Consider the following 23,667-nt stretch of genomic DNA (forward strand, 5'->3'; position numbering starts at 1 on the left):
CACTCAGCACCTTCAGACTAGCCAGCAGCAATTAGCAAACACCTGGTGGAGCTGAGCCTCTACTGAGTTCATTATAGGAGCTTCATCTCAGAGCAACGCTGGTAGAAATGTTGTTAAAGAGTTAATAGAGGAGCCATGTTGTGATGACTTCCTGAAGGCAGAGTTTCAGAGAGAGCAGGAGTGTCTTAAAGAGACAGAGGGCCAATTCCAAGGCGTTAATTATGAAGTCAAATTTCTTTTAAGTCATATTTGCATATTTTGGAAATGAAAGTAATAGACTTGATTGTGCTTTAAAATTGCACTCTTTGGAAAATACATAGTACTGCCCCTTTAAAGAACTTTAACTTCTAAATTATTTTCTCCAACTGTTTGCCCACAAATCCTCCTTAGTTGTATAACGCCTATATGCGCACCTTATTTTTACTCTGAGTCTGAAAAAAAAACCTCAAAACAAATTTTTAGATGATAACTAAAACTCAACTTTCTATATTTTTCTGCACATCATTGAACTGGTACAGTTACAGCTATCATTATAATGGATGGATGCTTCAGCATACTGACAGCAGACCACAAAACCACATCACACAGAGATACAAGGTGGATGTCTGGTGATTCTCCTCCCTGCAGCTCATAACAGCAGCTCCACACTATGATCAGGCAGCCAAAGATCCTCGTCTCGGTTTCCGTCTTTCTCCTGTGGACATCAGGTGATTAAAAAGATACTTAGATAAAAAAAAATTATAATTATGTTTTGATCAACATTTTGCAAGACATTTCTGGTCTGTTCAACCCCAGGTTTTGTCGGCGGAAGCCATGTTTCCCAAACCCCGATGCTGTGGAAGTCTGTGGGTCAAGATGCAACGATGGACTGCAGCCAGACCAAGGGTGCTGACTATTTCCAGATGTACTGGTACCGACAGCTGCCTGGAGAAACAATGAAACTCGTCGTGTTCACGTCGACGGCTTCAAAAGACCACGACTTTGGAGATTTCAGTAAAGATAAATTCTCAGCGTCCAAGACTGAAGCTGAGAGAGGATCGTTCACAGTGAAGAACCTGAAGCCAGAAGACAAAGGCTTGTACTTCTGCGCTGTGAGTAAACACAGTGATGAAACCACACGGGAGAGACGAACAAAAACCTCAGAGCACTTCTCCCCTCAGCTGGAAGTGTCTCAGAGACACACTCCCGTATCCGACGGTTCACATCTCTAGTGATGAGCCGACATCACACTCTGAGTTTAATTCACTGCAATGGAGTCGTCTGTGTTTCTGTTTTTTACCACTCATACTGTCGCTGTCTGATTGGAAACGTCTGCTGAATGTACAAAGTTTCTTTTGTTATTATTATTACTCATATAAACTCACTATGAACAAAGTGAATTTGGTAAGAAATCCAGAAAAACAAGGCCTTCAGTGTTGAATTGTGTTTTGAAGTGCTGAAATTTCCATAATCACTAAATGGATAAAAAGACGGTAATGGGAGGTTATCTGTTTGGAGAAGTAAAAATGGGTCATAAACAATGGAGCATTATACTTATATTATGTTAAATGAGCAGTATTATGTATTTTCTAGCCACATAATACCATTTTATAGCACAATCAAGTAACTATGTTACCTTCATTTATTATAAAAATGCTATTATATAAAACATTACAAAAAAAATGATTTTGCCAATTAACGCTTTGAAATTGGGCCTCTGTCTCTTTAAGAAGCTCCTGTTCTTTCCGAAGCTCCGCCTTCAGCACACAGCCCATCACAACCAGTAAAATGTGCTGAGCATGTCGGTCCCTGTAGAGACAAACAGAAGCTGCAGAGACAATGACAAGAAACCTCAGCAGCATCACTCTGCTGCTGCTCTGCTGCTGCTGTAGGTTGGACTCCAGACGTTTTATAGAGAAGTATATTTTCACGTCCATCTTTCTTAACTTTCTTTTTTCCTTTCAACACAGATTGTTCTCTGAGCAGTGATGTCCAGCAGGATCCACCATCAATATTAGGAACTCTTCAGGGTCCTGCAACAATCACCTGCAGCCACTCAAGCAGCTCATTCAACGTGATCCTGTGGTACCAGAAGCCGACTGGCGGCTCTGCTCTCAAGTTAGTCGGTCATACTTTGTATGAAAGTCCAACAATGGAGGATGAATTCAAAGATCACTTCAATATAAAAGGAGACGGCTCAAAGAAATCTGAGCTCCATGTGGAGAAACTGCAGCCAGAAGACAGCAGCACGTATTACTGTGCAGCTAGTAGACACAGTGACTCACTTCATGTCTCCCCCTCTACAAAAAGTCTGTGTGATGCCACCTTCTCTGTTACCGAGGGAACCATCGTTCACCTGCTGATAACATAGTATTCAACAAAACCACAGGGGAGGAGAGGCTGATCAGAATGAGATGTGTAATCTTATTTTGCCCACTAGAGGGTGGTGTTTTTCCAACGATACTGTTGTGAATAATTTTTATTTTGGTTACAGTTTAATTAAAAAATGTTAACTCATCACCAAAGTATGACATTTCTTTTACATAATAAATATTTGGTCTGAGTGTATGGTTAGAAAGCAGTATGGTTGGGAAAAATTACTAAAAAAATAACTAGAAAAATAAATTGTTACATTTCTTTCAGTAATTGCTGTACTTTAAAAATAAATTATAGTTGAAATTACTTGTTAAGCATATTACTCCAGAAATTTAACATCCAGGAAGGTTTAATTTGAATAATTTTAACTATTTAAACACTTAGCTGTATTATTAGTCTGTTGAGGCTACTGTGAACAACAGAAAGGTTCTCTAGCCAGAACTTTTCATATCGGGCTTAGCAAGTTTTCTGGGGGAAACCTTGTTGGTATTTGTTTTTTTCTGTGGAATCCAATTCTGAATGTGGTAAGTTCAAGATTATTACGAATGTAAAAATGCAAAATCAGAGCAGTTTGACTTTTGGAAAGAGGAGGAGACATGAAGGCTCCTCCCATGATAGCTTAGATCTGTGATTACAACAGAGCTTCAGGGCAAACTGGCCCCAACCAGAACCGGCAATGTTCCTCCTCTGCTGCATAAGCCTGCAGGCCCTACTGGTTTCAGGTAAACTGCTGATTTTGAGGATGAATTTTGACTTTTTTTTCTTTTTTTTTCTCGAAATAACGTAAAATTTCCTTTGGTTTGAACTCATGCTTCCCAGTCATTTCTCGTTTTTCGTCGGCTCTCCCACAGGCTCCTCTCCGAGTGAAAAAATTGTCCAAATTCCTGACCACGCTTTCAAACACCGGGGCGAAACACTCGCCATCCGCTGTTCCCACGGCATTCAGAGTTACGATCAAATCCTCTGGTACAGGCAGACGGCCGACCGCGAGCTGCAGCTGCTGGGATACATGTACGGAACCGCGTCATTCCCAGACAAGGAGCTGAACGTGACAATAGACGGCGACGCCAACAAAGACAAAACGTGCACCATAACCATTACAGGACTGAGCCCAGACAGCAGCGCGGTTTACTTCTGTGCTGCCCGTTTCCACAGTGCTGCATGTCTCTGCTCCTCAGTGCATAAACCTCCTCACACTCCCGCGCAGCTGTATCACCTCCTTTGATGAGGCGAGACCATGTGTCATGACTAATGCGATAATATTCACGTCTGGTCTAACCACGCCCACCTAACAGGGTTTTTTTTTTTGCTGTCGCCTCAAAGGAAAAGACGAAGAGCAACTTGTTGAGCTGCTGAGAACATCACACAATAATAACCAACAGAATGAGAGTCAAACTCTTGATAATCGCTCTCAACGCTGTGCTGTTTTCAGGTGACCACAGCTTTCGGTACAGAGGTCCACTGTTGATGTTTTAGTTGAATTTTCTGACTTAATTTGGGGCGTCTTCCTCTACAGGAGCTTCTCTTGGCGATCAGGTCCGCCAGACGCCGTTGAACATTGTGGAAAATCGAGGAGAAGCAGCCAGAATCAGCTGCTCCCACAGTATCCAGAACTACAATGTAATCCTCTGGTACAAGAGACTAGAGGACAAACAGCTGCAGCTGCTGGGGTATCGGTTTTTGGGAGAAAGCTTTCTAGAACCTGGAGTGGATGTGAAGATGGAAGGGAGTGCGGACAGAGACCAGACCTGCACTCTGATGATTAAGGAGCTGAATGAAAGCAGCAGTGGGGTTTACTTCTGTGCTGCCAGTTACCACAGTGCTGCACAGCCACGGCTCATCAGTACAAAAACCTCACCGTCTGCCGAACCAAGCAATTTATAATTAGGCTTTCTGTGGTACATCACTATATGGGTTGTGATACAGAACATTTGAGTAAAACATTTACTTTGCTGCTCAGTTAACCTTTGACAGATTTCCACCAGGATCGACTCGTTTTGATCAACCTCTCGTTCTTCTTTCTAAAAGGGGAGGAGCTTCTGTGAAGCGACACGTTATTTATCCTCCCAGAAATATTCAGCACATCTCTGTTGGACCACAAAGCGACAGATTCTAAACACTGAATATCCATCCATCCATCCATCCATCCATCCATTTTCTTTCACCCTTGTCCCTCAGTGGGGTCGGGAGGAAACACTGAATATTTAAAATTAAAACGATGTTGCAAATTCTTATACTTCTACTCTCTTCATTGAGAATTCAAGGTAAATTTAGAAATATTGAATAGATTTTCTAGAATTTAGTCTTTCAATAAAGAAATTTATTGTAAATTAACTTGATTTTATTTTAAATAAAATATTTTTTTTTTCTTTTCTCGACAGTTCACTGCCAAGACGTCATCCAGGATCCCACCATCAGTTGGAGGTTGAAGTCCGAATCGACCGAGATGAAATGCAGCCACAAAAAAGACGTTTCTCATACCCAGATGTACTGGTACCGACAGCGACCAGGGGAGACCATGACCCTCATTGTGTACACGGCGTTCGGTGGGCAGCTCGACTACGGAGAGAACCTGCAGAGCAAATACTCAGCAGTCAAAGACGCCATAGAGACCGGAGCTCTGACTGTGAAGGACCTGCAGCCTGATGACAGCGGCATTTATTTCTGTGCTGTCAGCAAACACAGTGATGTGAGGAAATACAACAGCTGAACAAAAACCGACTGCCAATAAAACAGAGTTAATCAGAAACCCATGTCTGCACTTTTAAAAGTCTCCACTAGGGGGAGCTGGGAATCAAAAAATGATTTATGATTCAACGTCTCTAAAGTTTGATCAGTTTCCCTGGAACCACAGGAGCGTCAACCTCAGCTTGTGTTTGAATTTAACTTCAAGTAGAAACAGAAACTTGTGGTGAAAAAGGCTGGGATGATTTCTCCAGTTATCTACAACATGATCTGATTGCTTTTACTTCAAACAGAATAGCAACTGTTCGTCCTACTGCTGCTCAGATGATGATTATTAAGATGCAATTTCACTTATGCCAGTGGTCCCCAAACTACGGCCCGCGGGCCGGATCCGGCCTGCCTCCACATTTGGTCCAGCCCCCTGAACAATACCAGAGAGCATTCAGATTTTTTTTCATATACCGTATTTTCCGGACTATAAGCCACTTATACGTGGATTTTTCTTCAACCACCAGGGGGCTCTTTAGCAGGAAGTGAATCATTGGAAGTCAAAATTGGAAATAAAAGAAGAAAGTGCCCATTAAAACAGAATCAGGTTTTAGAGATATCTGCGGTTTATATGTGTATGTTTACTGGTTTTCTTTTTTAAAAAAAAAAAACCTTTGGGGTTGTGGCTTATAGTCCGGTGCGGCTCATAATTCGGAAAATACGGACTATAATCCTTCCTGGATTTTTTCTGTGAAGAACCCAGAGAGGGTTATTTAGTTTTTATTTATTTCATTAATAGTGTTATTTATTTCCTGACTTTTGTTCTGTGAAGATCTCAGAGAGAGTTATTTGTGCTTTCTGGAAAACAATACATTTTTACATTTAGGCACTCCTGCAATCGTCACACTTTTTCTGTTACAAACTGACTCCAGCCCCCCACCAAAAAAAGGGAAAAGTTATGTGGCCCTCACAGGAAAAAGTTTGGGGACCCCTGGCTTATGGTTTTGCAAATTTTCTCTTTAAAGAGCAAATGGACAAACGATTGATAATCTGATAGCAGCTGGTTAATCCGCTCTGCTAGCTACCCTGCTGCTTTATTGTGGTTGATGCATGTATAGGTGTTGACCAGTCAGTCTTATTCAGTACTGCATTGTTAGCAGATTTTAGTTTATGGTGATTTTGGCGCCCCTCTGTAGAAACCCACCCTGGACAGGGAGCCATGTTACCCACTAAGCCCAAAGATTTACACAGGAGGAGGTCATAAATGTTTTCATCTTCAGTTTTATCACATCCACATTGTGACCCATCGCTGTAGGAAACCTTAATTTTAAATTTTTATTTTAATTTTATTTTAAATTAATTGTAAAATAATTTGATTAATAAATTAAGACATTTTATTTTCCCTTGGGATTAATAAAGTATTTTTTGAATTTAATTTAATTTAATTAATAGGGGTTGATGCAATAAACACTAAGTGATATAAATTGTAAAGTAGATGTAAAATTTTTATGGATTAAAAAATTTACATATAAAATCTGAAAAGTGTGGCTTGCATTTGTAGTCAGGTAACAAATTAAAGAAATGCTGCCTGCTATAAAAACAGTGACAAGCTTTACACATATAGAGACTTCACTTGTTTCTTCTTTACACATCAGCTCCAAGGTTGTTCAAATCTCAGCTCATCTTAGGTCAGGACTTTGACTAGCTCATACTAACGCTTGAACATGTTTTGATCCAAATCATCTCATTATGGCTCAGTGGCTACATCCGAGATTGGAAGGTGAACCTTTGCTTTAGTTTCAAGACTTTTGACGTCTCCAAGCTGTTTTCTTCCAGGAAAGTCACTAGCTGTTCACACAGACAAAAAAAGGCATGATGCAGCCACTGCCATGTTTTACCATGGGGATGGTTTTATCAGGGTGATGCTGTGGTTAGTTTTCTGCCATCCATGTACCTGCAATCTAAAAAGTTCAGTTAGGGTCTCACCTGATCAGATCTTATTCATTTATATTTCATTTTGTCCGCCACATGGTTTTTGATTACCTTTAAGTTTGATGTCCAGTGGCTTTTTTTCATCCTTCAGTATCACTTTCTGTTGTTCCATCATAAAATCCCAATTTAAAACATTGAAATTTGCCATTGTAACATGACAAAATGTAAAAAAAATATATATACAAAACTCAAGGCTTAATATGAACTCTTTGAACAGAAAAGCAGCTGAACCTCAACTGAAGCCTTTGACTTCAGCTGTGTGCATTGAGGGTTTGTGTTTCTTCGTCACTTCCCTTTCCTCTGCAGGGTTCAGTTAAATCCTCATCACTATCAGCAGCACATTCACTTTCATTGCTGGTTAGACTCCACCTGCCAAAACCTAAACGCTTTCTGTCTGCCCTATGGTGGTGGATTTTTAGCAAATGTTTAACTTATAGAGGTAAAATGAATCCCATCATCATCCTTTCTTACCTTGCAGGTAAACAAAAATTATTACAATGTAGTTAATTTAACAATTCATGCCTTTTTACAATCAATGACTAAACATTGTCTCTAACTTTTAGGTGTCAGTCTGTGTGTTGAGGTCAATCAGTCTCCCTCTGATCTCATCACACAACCTGGTTATAAAGTTCAGATTTTCTGCACCTATGATAAAACCGACTACAGGGTGACGCTCTGGTATCAGCGCCCAGCTGGAGAGACAGCCATGAACCTGCTGGGGTATCTGAGCTACAAAGACGCCACCATGGAGGAGACGTATAAGAAGGACTTCAACATTTCTGGAGATCTGAGTGTGAACACATTGAAAAACGCCTCCCTGACAATCAGTGCTGCAGAGGAGAAGCACAGTGCTTTCTATTTCTGTGCAGCAAGTAAAGCACAACGACAAAAAAACACCTTTGAACGTTACAAAAACTGTTCAATGGTTTTATCATCCGTGGTTTCCAGTCTTCCATGCAGCCTGTTTGTGGTCGATATGTGCATGAGGGTGTTTTCTAAGACATCGTTTTGTTCTTTTTAGTATTTGGTTCTATTTAAATAATCAGGAAGACAACCAGGCAGAGGACCTTAAGTAATTTTCATTTACAAAGTTTTATGAAAGCTTCCATCCTAGCAGCAAAGGCACATCTTCACCATCTCATTCTATGAATCCAGTAAAAAAAAAAAATTATTATTAATAATAATAATAATAATAATAATAGAATATTAATAATAAAGAAGTGGATGAATTTACAAACTTTTGTCATTGTGTGCATATTACTCAGTCTCACTAGCCTGGAAAGCTATACAAAAAAAATTATACATCCCAAAAAATAAGATCACAGTGCAATTACAGCACTCAACAGCAGAGGGATTTCAATGACCCTCTATGCACAAGATTTTTATCTTGTGCATAGCTCTACTGAAAGTTTTACAACCCTGTCACAAACATCTGTTACTTTTATCAGAGAAGCAAAGTTTTCCATCTCTGTCAATCTAGACAGCTAACTAGTTAAATATCTACCTAGAGAGAAAATAGCTAGCTAGTTAATTATCTGTCTAGTTAGCTAGCTAATTATCTAACCATCTTACTATGTATAATTCTCTAACTATCTAGCTAATTATCTATAGATAGACTGCTAGCCTAGCTAGCTAGTATGTCTCTACATCTGTCTGTCAAAATGTATTTTTAAATTAAATTCTTTCATTAATTTATTTATTCATAAGTTCTTTTTGTCATTTTATTGCTTGCCGATGCTTGATGGCCTTCACTTCTCTGGATTTTCTGGAAGCAGAAACTTTAGAATTTAGGGATGACATGTTTAATAATCATTGCTCATTATTATTATAAAAACAAATAATTTCCCTGAAGTACATATCAATAAGTCAATAAGTTTCTAGTTTTCTTATTGTAAGGTTTTTTGTAGGTCATTGGATGAAAACAATCGTCAGTAAAGATAAACTGAGAGGTCATGTTATCTTCCATCTTTTAAGAAGCTTAATGAACCAAAAAGCCTCATATGACCTGATGGTTATATTTCTTTGCTGCTGATAGGAGGTGGTGAACGTCAAGAAGCAGCTGCTCGCCTTTTACCACGTGACCGATATCATTTCCTCATTCTTCTGCTTGTTTTTTTTAGTTCACCATACTCATCGCCTTCATCATCATCACTTCAACAAAATCTCCATCAAAGTAACGAAATGATTGCCATTTTAATTTTCTGTTGCCTTACAGGTAATTTCAATCATTTGTTTGGCTACATGCGTTTATTTACCTGTTCCAACAGTTTTTTTCCCCCCCCCGTTTTTGCAGGTTTTTCTCTGGGGATTGACATCCACCAGTTTCCTTCGAATATCGTAGGTAACACCAGTGACGATGTTCAGCTTTTCTGCTCACACAAGCAGTCATCATATAGAGTGATACTCTGGTACCAGAAGACTCCTGGAGACCAGGCTCTGAACCTCATCGGATATGGATACGGACAGATCAGCAACGACAGCGTGGAGGAAAAGTTCAGGAAACATTTTAGGTTAGGTGGAGATTTAGCGGCAGCCGAGAAGAACCTCTCTCTTTCCATCGTCGGTCTGAAAGCCGAACACACGGCAACTTACTTCTGTGCTGCAAGGGAAGCACACTGCGCCAAACATCCAACAGCCCTGAACAAAAACCTCCAACCTACGGCCTCAAGTTATCTCCTCTCTGGATCTAGACAGAGCCCAGCAGCCATCGCTGTCAAGACAAGATGACGAGTTCAGCACATTTCAGCAACAACGCAGTTCAAAGTGCTTCATATCAAACATTCAATTATGAAACGAGCAATAAACCTTAAATTTTGACAAATGCAATCATCCACATCATTGCGCCAATACACATCAAATACATTGATCAATGTTTCAGTTAATGCTAATCAAAGGCAGCGCTGACAGTTTTTAGCCTTTATTTAAAGGAACTCAGTGTTTTGGCTGTTTTCCGGTTTTCCACATGTTTGGTCCAGATTTGTGGTGCATGGAAGCTAAAGGTTCTGGTTCTGGGAAAGCAGAGCAGAGCAGAACCAGAAGACCTGAGAGGTCTGGAAGGTCTTACAGTCTGCAGGGAGCCAGAGTACGGTCAGTAGAACTGGGCTGATGTGCTCCATCTTCCTGGTTTTAGAGAGATCCCAAACAGCAGCGTTCTGCATCACCTGCAGCTGTCTGATCAAACTGTTCCAAAGCTTTATAGTCACCATGTAAAAAACAAAACAAAAAAAAAAACATCTTCACAGCATGTGAGTTTAATACATGAGGTTTCATGTAATTGGAGATTTTGTGAATGAATATTTCACATCCTGTAGTGACAGGTGATCATGTGACTTCCTGGTTTGTTTGTCTTAAGAGACATTGTTTCATCGCCTCCTCCATTCAACTGAAGCCAGATCATCGCCGACATGTTTGTGACCGTCTTTTATCTGTCACTTTTGACGCACTCAGGTAGATTTCTGAAAAATGTGCACACGGCAAGAATAGCTGAGATCCGATCATTTATTTTGCTTAAGAGTTTGTTTACGTTGGTTTGTCTGTGAATAAAACAATCTGAAACTTTACTTTTCACATCCTGCAGGTTTCTCTATTGTAGTTCTTCAGTCTCAACATCAAATTTCTTCCCCCGGAGACAATGTGACGTTTGAGTGCAGGTTGGGAACAGGCTACAGCATGGGCAGCCAAACCATGCTCTGGTACCGGCAGAGGAGCCACGGGGCCCAAATGGAGTTCCTCCTCAAAGAATACGAAGAAACTGTTGGACGTTACCGGTCTTGGATCGAACCGTCGCGAAATCTGTTCTGTCTTCAAATCCCAAAGTTGTTTCCGAATGACAGCAGCACCTACTACTGTGCCGCTAGTCACAGTGATGCGTGCAGATCAGACAGTCATACAAATAACGAGGCCGACTGTGGTACGCAGGCAGGAAGGAGCCGTGGCTTGTCTGACTATCAGAGAAAGTGTCATAAAAATTATAAATTTTAAATGAATGGAAGTTGAACTGCAGTTCCACACAAACTTTAGATATTTATATAAACAGGAAGAAGGCTTTTTATTGTTATAAAAGAATAAGTCTTTTGGGGGCAGAGTTGTGATACATCCTTATTAAAATGAGAGTAGTCCTAGTTTGGAAAAATCTGTGCAATTCTCACGACAGTGATGTAGTCAAGACCACCGAACCCGAGACCAAGTCAAGATCCGGACCAGAGCTCCGCGCTACATGACAATAAAATGTGAAATATGATCAAAATTACTTAAATTGATCTGAGAGATCAACATTCCCATAAAAACAGCCAAATACTAAGCACAGTAAATTTAACCAATATTGTTATCAACTCAAACTCGTCTATGTTCTGCTTTGGTTCCACCTCAGATTAAACAGTGCCGTTTGATAGCCAATAGCAATACAAAGACCTGTTGAGGAAAGCTATTCCCATGGAAACGGACTTAAATACCAAATTATTCAGCTCCCATCAGTCTCCTATAGTCTTGCAGTATTGATGAGTCTTATGGCTCTTTGGAAGAAATTTACAAGGTTCTGTTTACTTCAAAAGATCCAGTTTGAAAATAAACATCTTTAACAGAACAAGCCATTTTAATCCCAAATATAGATTTTTAATTATTTTTGTGGCTGAAGTTCACAAAAAAAGTTGAATCATCTGTAATTAAAGAAAAAAAAATTAACGGTATATATTCTTGCAGATAAAAATTATGTACATATAGGCTTCCTGTCATGACCAGTTTTGCTTTTGTCTCTGAGGTTATTGTGATAAAAAAAATATTGTTCTTCTCAAACCATTTTCAAGTAATATGATGGTAATGGAATAATAACACAAGAAAACTTTCTCAAAGATCAATAAACTTTAAATTCTAATGAACATTTAACACCAATGCAGTGTTTTACAGTGTTGTGTGTACTGATAAAAATTTTAATGCCATCTGCAACAGTAGCAAAATAAAAAAGGAAAATGTAACAAATAGTGGAAAAAAGTGAACCTGAGTTAAATATAACAAGGAAATGCAAAACTAGTAGCACAAATTGGACCTCTGTTCAATTAGGTCTGTTGATATTTTTTGCAGTTATTTATTTTATGTTAAATGTTTTAATTTGTAGAGATCAATTTTAATTTTACATTAAAGTCATATTGTAACATCTTTGTAAAAAAAAAGGTATTTGATGATTATTGATTTCTAAAAGAAACAAAAAGGGGGTGAACACTTTTTATTGGCGCTGCACAGCTTTCATTTTGTCTGACTTTTTAACAGAACCTCACTTCAAAAATCTCAGCACTGTCTCTTTAAGACGGCCTCTAGGAGACAGCAGCTACAGAGAGAAACTCATTCAGATCTGTAAGAAGGAGGAGGGTCAGATCATCTTCTGTCACCTTTTTGTTTCACAAGTTAAACCAGCAAATTTAGTCCAGAAATGAATTTGGTTTTGATTGCAGTTTTATTGTTGCCTGGTAAGAAAACCACTCTAGGAGGAAGGAACCATATTTGCTTTTTTTTTTATTATTTAAAAAAATAACACTTTATCGTGTTTTTTGCTTTGTTTTCTAGGCTTCTCACTTTCTGCTGTGAACTTCCAGCAGCTTCCATCCGTGTTCGTCAAAGTCGGCGATCAGAGCGTCACCCTCTGGTGCGACCAGGACAATAATCAGAATTACTACATGTTCTGGTACAGACACCCGGCAGACAGTGGGAAAATGGAGCTGGTTGCTTATTCAGTAGGTAAAGACGCCGCGGCCATTGAAGCTCCTTTCAGCAAGACCAAATACACCTTGACCCGTCCAGAAGTGCTCAGAACCTCCCTGCAGATCCACTCTCCTGAGGCTGCAGACTCTGCTGTGTACTACTGCGCTTCCAGTCTAGCACAGTGCTTCAGGCTGCCTGAGCCGCCTAACAACAACCTCAGGAGGAGGAAACAAGACTAGGGAGGGAAACACTGAAAAACTTCAATATGAGACTGTGACACGAGGTACGTTTTGAAACAAAGTAAACTTTTAGAAACTCAGGATTATGTATGGGTGTTGCACTCTTTTGTGGTGGGATGGTTAACATCCTCACTTTTCATAAAGTTTTGCTCAAAACCTGCTTTCCTTTTTGTCAGCGGTATGAGTGTGCGCCGAAACTGATGTGAGCGAATATATCTTTATAAACAGACAGTTTGTGGTGTTGAGTAATTATATCTTTTACTGGATCGCTAAATTCACATCTATGGTTATATTCACACAAGACTGCTGCCTGGAACCTGCCTGTAAGGAAACGTTTCATATTTAAACAGTAATGGCGTAACGCTGAGTCAGCTGTAGTTGTCACGCCAGGCCACTAGATGACACTGTGACTGTAGCGTGTCATCGAAGGCTTTGCTTCCACCTCAGGTAACCCGGCTCCATCTCCTATGAAGGAAACGCTCATCGTACACATACCTCATCAGAAACTTTTAAAATGAACAAGTTAAGCAGCACAAAGTTATCCGCCATTATGCATGCGTAGAATAAACCCTACAAGTGTGTGTGTGTGCGCGCCTTCACACCTAAACTCCGATGTTCCTCCTCATTACATATGGAACACCAAGAAGGCCCAAAAGGTGTGAAATTTTACTTGTCTTTCATACGCAAAGTACGTTACCAACTAGAAAGCAACTACAATGGAAGTGACAGCTTTCATCCAAGCAGCATAGTCCTTAGATCAGGGGTGCCCAAGTCCAGTCCTCGAGAGCTACCATCCTGCAAGTTTTAGAAGTATCCTTACTCCAACAGACCGGGATCAGCTCTACAGAGGCCTGATAACGAGCCAGTCATTTGATTCAGGTGTGTTAAAGCAGGGATGCATCTGAAAGTTGCAAGATGGCAGCTCTAGAGGACTGGACTTGGGCACCCCTGCCTTAGATGAAAAAGAGCCAATCACAGCGAACAAGTCAAAGTATTCCAGGAAATGAGAGTAATTACAAAACTATAGGACTAGGACGTCCAAATTCATGTCGTGAATTCATGATTAATTCCTGATTTTTTTACATATCAAATCTTCTTAAAACATATTTATTTAGGTACAAGACGAAGTATTTTTGTTTAATTATAAAAGTCGAAAAAATAAAAACAGCATTTAAAACAAATGTCAAAGATCCTGCTCATATTTTTTTTAAATCAATGATTTACAGATTCATTTTCTACAAAAAAAGCCACTTTATTAAAATATTGTCTATATAGATTATTAAATGTATTTAAGTTGTCTATTTATTAATTTAATGCATAATAACAACAATTGTCTTAAGCAATAAATGTGGCTCTCCTCTCAATTTGACATTTTTGGCCCTAATAGGCCAAAACCTTTGGACACCTTGCAGTAGGATTTAATAAAACAAGAAAACATATTAATTCGGTTTTGAAGCCTAATAATCTGTAGATGAGTTTTCAAAAAACTGCATTTCAGGTAATTTATCTACATGTGTTGAGCTATTATATGATGTGATCCTTCACCACAAACCTTTCCCAGTCAACTCATGTTCCTGCACTTTTGAAAAGTTCTCTACATCTCTGGGATCACAGGATCAAACCTCCTTCTGTCTTATTTACTCGAAGCCACAAACTGATCAGGGAGCAGCTGGCAGCAGAGTTCAGTTTTCCTACTCTGTAATATGATCCTGAATCGCTCCTCATGTCTGCCTCTTGTTTTTCCTTAATCCTGTATTCCCATTGAGATGAGGAAATTTCAATTACAATTCTCATCTTATACTGACCTCTACTGGCCATGTGTGAAAAATACAACTTTAACTTCCAACTATTATACAATGAGTTCGATTTTCAAAATATCCAGAAAAATGGATTCCATCATGACAACTAATCTTAAAATAAAATTATGGCCACAAAGTAACAATGAACAAATTTTAAGAACTTCAACCTTCAGTAAAAACGTATCCACAGCTCAGATGAGATAATCTGTTGCTATGACAACCATCCACTCTACAAATAAGGTCTTTACAGAAAAATGGTAATAAAATAAACACAAACAAAGTTTTGTATTCATTTTGCCACAAGTTGTGTATCATGGAGGACAAATAAAGGAAGGATATGCCTTGGTCTTAAGAGACTAAAATTTTACTTCAAATCATTCATACAAAATGTTACATGTGGCACTGCACAACAATCTGTGACGAATGTTGGAGGCTTCAGAAAATCAGTTATAAATAAAGATGATACTTTACCAAATGCAAGTCAAGCGTACTTTAGAAAAGGAACAAAGTCCACAGTTTCAGGTAAGTTGAACTTCTCACATGTTCAGTTTGTTGGATCAGTGGTTTACTTTGACACAGAACTTGAGGAGAAGTTTATGAATTCAGTCCTGGTAGGAAATGTTGTGGAGGCTGCAAAACTTTTACCCTCTAGTACAGGAAGAACTACAAACATGTTTATGTTGCATATTCTTGTGTCTGATTGGCCCAGTTAAAGCTCAGAGCTTTTGACTGGGAGTGGGCTCAAACTCGGACCGAGTTTGAGCTATTTTGCAAAGAAGGACGGACAAAACTTCTGTAGACATGCAACGCTACAGAAAGCCTCATATAGAAGACCTAATGTTAACTTTGAAAAAGTTTCATTCAGCCTCTGAAAACATCGTTTCTGTGTCATTGCCAACTTTATCCTTTGATAATCCAACAACCTTAAACTCAAAAACACACATCAGTTGATGTTCTCTCTGCTGACTGATTGGCTGCAGAGCCATGACCAGCTGACGTGTCACTTCCTGTTTACACCTCCAAACAAACAAAAGCAGCCAGCAGCTTCCTGTCCTCTGCTCTGCCTTCTTTTCTTAGCCGACCCAGAAATAGCAGCAGGCAGCTTGGAGCTGCTCCAGCGTCAAGTCGGCCCGACCTCCACAGCTGCTCCCACAGAGACTCAGATGGAGGCTGAGATACGGAGAGGCTGGCTGGGGGGGGCGGGGAGCGGGGAGAGACGGAGGCAGCAGGTTTTTGTGTGATGCTTTTCCACCGTGGGGACAGGGGGCCACGGTGATACAATCCTATAGAGCCGCCGTACAAAAACCTCCTCGCATTAACATCCATCATGTGGACGGCTGAGTGCAGCACAGAGAGCAGCAGCAGGAAGCAGGTGGAGGTGGGCAGAGTGGAGGCTCAGCCAGGCTTTAAGAAACACTTTAATATGTAGAAAATGAACCAGAAACAGCTTTTATTAACACATGTTTGAGTTTATACATGGAGCCATCAGGTCATGTGTTCCTCAGGGTCAGAAATCACAACTTCTTTAAACGTTATGAAGCTCATCCTGCAGGTTTAACCTTCCTGATGATCTGGGTTATTACAGCCGGTCTGAGGGAGAAGATTATGGAAAGTTTGGGGACTTTTTGGTCCAGGAGAGATTCAGTGTGACACTGGAAACGAAGCTTACTTTGGAAAAGGAACCAAACTCACAGTTTTAGGTAAGTTGGATTTCACACATGTTCAGGTTTAGATCAGATTTAAGCTCAAGTAATTCTTAAACTGAAGTAAAATAAAAAAGTTGTTGAGCTTAAACGTTTTGACATATTGAGTCAAACTCAAAACACTGTGAACTACGGAAATCCTGCTTACTTTGGAAAAGGAACCAAACTCACAGTTTTAGGTAAGTTGGATTCTCACATGTCCAGGTTTAGATCAGATTTAAAATTAATGCAAAGGTCAGATGAGAGTAAAGAAAAGTTCTTTAGAGTTTAAAAGTTTGGCTGTATTAACCTGAAGTTGAATCACTGTGACCTACACTCAACCTGCTTACTTTGGACAAGGAACCAAACTGACAGTTTTAGGTAAATATTCACTTTATTACAGAGTTTTAATGCATAATACTTTGATTAGGACCTCTGTACAGACAGACGAGTCTTTGTAAAGTTAATTCTGATAGAAAAACAGGTTCATGTTCAGTATCACTGCACTGTGACAATGCTGAAGCTTACTTTGGTCAAGGAACCAAACTCACAGTTTTAGGTAAGTTTAACTCTTCACACATCCAGTTCATCTGATCAGATTTAAACTAAAATAATTCTTAAAATAAAGTAAAATTTGGTGAAGTCAAACGTTTTGGCTTATTGGGCTGAAGTCAAATCACTGTGAACTACGGAGATCCTGCTTACTTTGGAAAAGGAACCAAACTCACAGTTTTAGGTAAATATTTCGCTTCAATACTGAAATCTAACAGATTACACTTAATCAAGCCTTGAGGTTGATGTTGTGTTAAAGTCATTTGAACATAAATATTACGGTTAAAGAGGTATTTGTTGAGTATTGCTGCACTGTGACAACCTCAACGAAGCTTACTTTGGAAAAGGAACAAAACTAACAGTTTTAGGTGAGTACAGTTTGCAAAAATGAACCAAATTTTAAGCCGTAAAGGTGCTTGAACAAGCAGCAAGTAAGCAGGTCTTTCTAGTCAGAGTCCAGCTCGGTACTTTTTGATATGAAGCTGAAGCTCTGTGATAACAGAGAAGCTTATTTCGGCCAGGGAACAAAGCTGACTGTTCTGGGTGAGTAAAGGTTTAAACAAAGTAAATTTGAGGGCCAAACTGATGTATCGGGGAATGGTTTTAGATCCTCAGGCTAAAATCTGCAACCTTTTAACTATTTCTGAGGAAAATCGACTAATAATAGGACAAGGATATGAAATATAAAGCTGCATGTTGGAGTGTTTTACACATTGAATCTGTTCACTGTGCCACTGGTGCTTATGAAGCTTACTTCGGAGGAGGAACAAAGTTAACAGTTTTAGGTAAGAGATATGAAAATATAAATGTTATTCAGACATGTTTTTATAAAACCTTTAAAAATAAGAGCAAATACAGAAAGATTTCCAGTGAAAGTTGAGCTGCTCGCTGCCTGAGCTCCAACTTTTTGCTCTGAACTTTAACCGCTGTGCCAACTATGAAGCTTACTTCGGCCAGGGAACAAAACTGACTGTTTTAGGTGAGTAAAACTGTGAAATCTGATCCCTGTGAAAGCAGCTAAAGCAGTTTTACTAAACTGAAAAAATGTTTAGCTTTATTTGAAATTAAATACAAGTTTAAAAAAAAAAAAAGTCAAATGTTTGCATCGTGGCAACACAAAGAGCAGTCTAAGACAGAAAAAACACCAAAAAATAACTAAAAAAGTAATGCAGCAAAAGGAAAGAAGAAGCTGAGGTTGTTTTGGGCACTGATGGGTCTCACTGTGACTCTGGTGGTGGAGCTGAAGCTTACTTCGGAGCGGGGACAAAGTTAACGGTTTTAGGTAAGAAATTGACTCAAAAACAGCAAGAATGACAAAAATGGCTCAGACTTTAACCAATTAACCTGAACTGTATCAGAAAGAAGCTCATTTCATGACTCAAGAAGGGACATTTCTGAGGTTTTGTGAGGTTTTGTTATGTAACATTTGCTAGTTTTAAAAGGAAAATTTAACTTGGTGAGAATTTAGATGACATGAGAGCAGAGGAAAGCAGGTTGTGAGCACTGATCCTGCTCACTGTGGTCAGTACGTCTGAAGCTTACTTTGGTGGAGGAACCAAACTGACTGTTTTAGGTAAGAAACGTTTCAAAATATTGATTATTAAATAATATGACATGATTTACAGCAGGACTGATGCTACAAGACCCCCAAAAAATAGTATGAAAGTTATTAGGATGCTTCGCCAGGGCAAATAACTTGGCCTAAAAGTGTTGGCAAAAATTCAAAAAACATTGAGATTGTGACTGAAAAAGTCTTTAAGGTCACAGGAGAAGTTGGGAAGGTTTTGTAACTAGCTGAGCAGCAGAGTTTGTGTCGCAGTCTGGAGTCTCTGTGCTCCTTGGGCAGCGAAGCTTATTTTGGAGCTGGAACTAAACTCACCGTTTTAGGTAAGAAATGTTTCAAAATCTAAATTATTAAGTAATACGACATGATTTACAGCTGGATTGGTGCTAAAAGACCCTCAAAAAATAGTAAGAAAGTTGTTAGGATGCTTCGCCAGGGCAAATAACTTGGCCAAAAGTGTTGGCAAAAATTCAAAAAACATTGAGATTGTGACTGAAAAAGTCTTAAAGGTCACAGGAGAAGTTGGGAAGGTTTTGTAGCTAGCTGAGCAGCAGAGAGTTTGTGTCGCAGTCCAGAGTCTCTGTGCTCCTTTGGCAATGAAGCTTACTTTGGAGCTGGAACTAAACTCACCGTTTTAGGTAAGAAAAAACTAAAATAGAAGCTGGAAAGAGCTCCGACATCATTTAGGATATATGAAGCATCAACTGAGCTTTTTCTGAAGTGTAAAAGACATTATGTCAAATGTCCTGCAGTCAAAGTTGAGGAGCTATTAAATGTTTGGCTCAAAGCCCAGATTATTACCCCGTCAGTCGGTTCTCATCACCGCGGTTAAACACTGTGACTCCCAGTCTGAAGCTTACTTTGGAGCTGGAACTAAACTCACCGTTTTAGGTAAGAAACACAAAAAATATTCACAATAAATCAACCTAGAAGATCAGATGTAATGGAAAATTGGTTTGGAAGTTATAAATATATATATATAAACGTAAAAACGAATTCAATCTTCGGCTCTAGTGTAGATGTAAAAAACAAAAAAGAATAAAAACTAACAGGAGTTGGTGAAAGAATTAGTTTTTGGTTTAGTTTTGCTACAGAAGTCGTTTAGTTCATGTGTAAAAGACGTTAAAGACAGCAGCAGCTTCCAGCAGCTTTTCCTGCAGCTGTTTATCAGTGTGAACGACTTCAATCCTGCTTATTTTGGAGCTGGAACTAAACTCACCGTTTTAGGTAAGACTGCAAAACGGGAAAAAAATCTGTCATTATTGGAGTTGTGTTTTTTCTCCAAAATAGCCAGCAGTCTGTCTCCTTTGCCAATAATTTTCTAATGTAAAAAGCAGCCTCTAGTTTTCAATAGCAGCAGCTTTTTCTGCAGCTGTCTGTCAGTGTGAACCAGTACGAACCTGCTTACTTTGGCAGAGGCACCAAACTCACAGTTTTAGGTAAGAAAACAAAGAAAATCAACAACTTATTTCTTTAAAAAATGTACTTATTAAAAAAACTGCAAGGTTTACTGCTTTGAGGTCAAGTAATTTGTTAGAATGTAGATCAGCTAATATCTGATCTGAGGAAATAAAGTTGGTTGAGAACTTTAAAGATTTGGAAAGTTGAGAAACTAAAAAGCATATGTTTTCAACTTTTAGTGACTATAATCTGTATAGTAGATAACTAACCAGCTAAAATAAAGGAATTGTGTTGTTGAAACATTAAGTTATAGAGAACTGTAGACCTGGTAGATCTGAGTCGGGTTTTGTTGTTGCGGCTGAGCGTTGTGCTCGAGCTCATACCCTGCTGAGTTTGGAGAAGGAACCAAGCTGACAGTCCTGGGTAAGAGCTTCTGAGATATATAATTAAATTGATGTAACCATTGATTTAATGTGCTGACTGTGTAAAATAACAATGTCATAATTCTGGGATTTTTCTACTGAAGAATGTAGAGGAAGCCAACTTGCTTACTTTTATCTCTGCACATCCAAACATTCTCACTTTTTAACTTTACACTGAAAAAAAAACAAAACCTTGCCAAGTAGTTTTGGTCCAACATGGTGAAAAGTTCTGGTGCACTGACTAAAGAGTCACTTTACAGTAAGATATAAGAGCTTGCTTTACGTTAATATTGATGGAAAACCTGCTTGTTTCACTAGCAGCCAATTTCACTTATACCAAGTTAAATAATCTGCCAATGAAACTAGAACTTTTTCATCAATATTAAGGAATTTTAACTTGCAACAAACTTCTATATCTTGCTGAAAAGTTACTTGTAAGCTAGTTTTGTCTTATCTCAAGTCTACTAAGATGTTTGCACTAGAAACTAGACCAAAAATACTTCGTAAGATTTTTTTTGTTTCTAAAATATATTTTATGTTTTCTTTCAAGATTTAGAATAGACATAAACGTTGAAAGTCAAAGTAAAATTCAGGAATTATATTGGCAACACTGACCAAACGTTCATAATTATCGTCAAGTTTCAGATCAGAACGCCAGAATGTAAAAACCAATATGAGTTTAGAATGTTTTTACTTGGGTTTGCTGCTTGTTAATTGATGTTATATTTAGTAGGATAATTGCAGAATAAATGTAACTACTAGAAAAGACGGTCTTTGTTTTCAGCCTCAGTGTAAAAGTCTATTTATGTCGTACTGTTGGCAAATGAGGTTGATTTAAACTAGTGAAGAAAAACCCGATAATTAAAGTAAAACATGTTTGGTTAAGTCACACTTAATAATCATGTAAAGCAGGAACGTATCAAACTCATTTTCATTTCAGCCGCCATCAAATCCATAAATGTCCTCAAAGGGCCGGTTTTACCACAATGTAATAATAAAACCTGTTAAACTGTCCAAATATTACAGCTTTCCCTCCATTCAAGAAGTATTTCTTAAAATTAAATAATCTGAAACATCTTTTCACATTCATGTATTTTGGGACTATGCTAATTTGACTGATGACTTTTCTTTTTTTTTGGTCCAAACTTTTTGCAACTTTTCACACTCGTTCTAAACACACAAGGCCAGAGGAGACGGTCGAAATTTAGCATTTTCTTAGGAACAAGAACTTCTTGGTGGGACTCCCTCGTTGGGTCTATGATCAGCACATGATAGCCAACATGTTATAAACTATATTCTTGAAGGTTTATTAACATTTAAAATCGATAACACCAAAGAAATACATATACTTCCATACATTCACGTGTCCAGATGTTCAGATTCGGGTGAAGGAGTTTTGACTGAATGAATTGTTTTTATCTCTTCTTTCAGATCCAGATATTAAAGTCAAGCCCCCGACTGTGAAAATTCTAGAACCTTCAAAAAAAGAATGCAAAGACAAGAAAGGGAAGAAGAAGAAGACCCTGGTCTGTGTGGCCTCTGATTTCTACCCCGATCATGTCAGCGTGTCCTGGACGCACAATTTCCAGAACATAACAGATGATGAATTCCAAGTGTCCACTGACGCCGCCGCCACCGCCGCCGCCAAGAAGGATGGAAAAAATTACAAAATCACCAGCAGGCTGATGGTACCCATTAAGGATTGGGTTAAGCCAAACATTAATTTTACGTGCACTGTCAGCTTCTTTAATGGGACCAATAACATCAAAGAGAATAAAACTTTTACAAGTACGTTCATTTACCAAACAAATATCCTAAACTGCTCCTTGTAGCTATACTCCTAATGATGTCCCTTCTCTTTATTCCTCCAGCAAAAGGCATAGATAACCCAGGCATGACTCGAGGTAAACTGCAACATTTCACTCTTAAAAGCACAGAAAACGTAGTTGGCAGCAGGTTGTTGGCTTTGAGAAAGTCTTCTTATTGTTTACACTGTAAACATCTGAACTTCCTACAGAGAGCTACATAAAGATCACCCAGAACGCCAAAATTTCCTACACCGTCCTGATCCTGAAGAGCTGCCTCTACGCCGCCTTGGTCTGCCTTCTGGTCTGGAAGCTTCAGGTCGGTCCAGAAACATCCATGTTGGTTCTGATAGTTGAGCTTCTGATGCTGAGGGATTTTTTTTTAAATGTCTTTTTCAGGGAAAACGTGGAAAGCAGACCAAGTGAGAGAGGAGCTGAAGCTTTCAATCTTCCTCCTTGTACATAATAAATCTGATCTGCTGTTATTCTGCACAGACAAGATAATCTTTGGAGATTTCATGTTATTTTACAGAAACGATAAAACTCAAACTCTCACCAAGTGGTTTTGGTCTAGTATCTAGTGAAAATATCTTGAAGAGAGACAAAAGTAACTTACAAGTGACTTTTCAGCAACATACGAGTTTGTTTTAAATCAATAAACCTTTACCGAGGATAAACTAGTTCCATTAACAGATTAATTTATAACGAGACATTTTCTCCATGTAAAAATAATCTGCCAATGGAACTAGAACTTCACCAATATTAAGACTTAGAACAAGCTTCTATATCTTGCTGAAAAGTCACTTTTAAATTAGTTTTGTTTTATTTCAAGTTTTTTTTGGGGGGGGGCGGTTTAGATAATTGCACTAGATACTAGACCTAAAATTATGATTTTGTATTTTTGCAGTGTATTATTGTATTTTTCCAGATACTTTCTAAATAAATGTGTGTTTGTTTTTCTTCATATGATCTTCAATAAAAGTGTTTTAAATTATGCCTGACGTCATGGCTGTTCATTTTTTTCTGCACTTTGTTTGGGAAATGATTCAAAAGTTTTCATCTGACTGTCAACTTGTTTTTTCATATGTATTAAAACCAGAAAATTACACAATTGAGTGTTTTTAATCAGATGTGGAAGCAGAAAAATTTAAACTTCATACTGACAGTAACCGTCGTTTTCCTCCTTCATCACTTTTTCCAGAGATGCTGTCAGATATTTTTAGTTGCCTTCTGAGAAGCCAGCTCATTTTCTTTCTACATCTACGTGAAACATCTCAGTTTCAGATCAAGACTCTCGGTTTCGCCAAGATGCAGTTCAAGCATTTTTAGCAGGAGAGGAAGAGCGCGAGAACAGGAAGTCGACGTTGAGCAGAGAAGCAGGTCAGAGCCGCTGCGGGGAAGCAGAGCGCGGCAGGATGCGGTCGCATGGCGGCCTGCAGCGCCGTCTCTCTGCTGAGAAACGACCTTCAACCTTTACCGCCGCATCCGGCTC

General features: G+C 38.9%; 4 gene segments (V, D, J or C); all 4 read left to right on the plus strand.

Moving 5' to 3' along the window:
* The first annotated feature begins 636 nt into the window (after positions 1-636).
* LOC107838332 (Ig lambda chain V-I region WAH-like) lies at positions 637-1,211 on the plus strand. The segment is given in 2 exon segments: positions 637-707; positions 796-1,211. Coding segments are annotated over 2 exon segments (474 nt in total).
* A 502-nt stretch (positions 1,212-1,713) lies between these two features.
* Positions 1,714-2,416, plus strand: LOC107838337 (Ig kappa chain V-V region K2-like). The segment is given in 2 exon segments: positions 1,714-1,867; positions 1,950-2,416. Coding segments are annotated over 2 exon segments (450 nt in total).
* A 2,109-nt stretch (positions 2,417-4,525) lies between these two features.
* LOC107838339 (immunoglobulin iota chain-like) lies at positions 4,526-5,076 on the plus strand. The segment is given in 2 exon segments: positions 4,526-4,619; positions 4,737-5,076. Coding segments are annotated over 2 exon segments (375 nt in total).
* Positions 5,077-12,371: 7,295 nt separating this feature from the next.
* On the plus strand, positions 12,372-23,112 carry LOC103150035 (T-cell receptor beta chain C region-like). The segment is given in 7 exon segments: positions 12,372-12,479; positions 12,577-12,892; positions 18,510-18,556; positions 21,802-22,158; positions 22,242-22,274; positions 22,388-22,494; positions 22,575-23,112. Coding segments are annotated over 7 exon segments (924 nt in total).
* Positions 23,113-23,667: the final 555 nt, after the last annotated feature.

The sequence above is a fragment of the Poecilia formosa genome, unplaced genomic scaffold, assembly GCF_000485575.1.
Source record: "Poecilia formosa unplaced genomic scaffold, Poecilia_formosa-5.1.2 Scaffold241, whole genome shotgun sequence".
NCBI classification, from domain to species: domain Eukaryota; kingdom Metazoa; phylum Chordata; class Actinopteri; order Cyprinodontiformes; family Poeciliidae; genus Poecilia; species Poecilia formosa.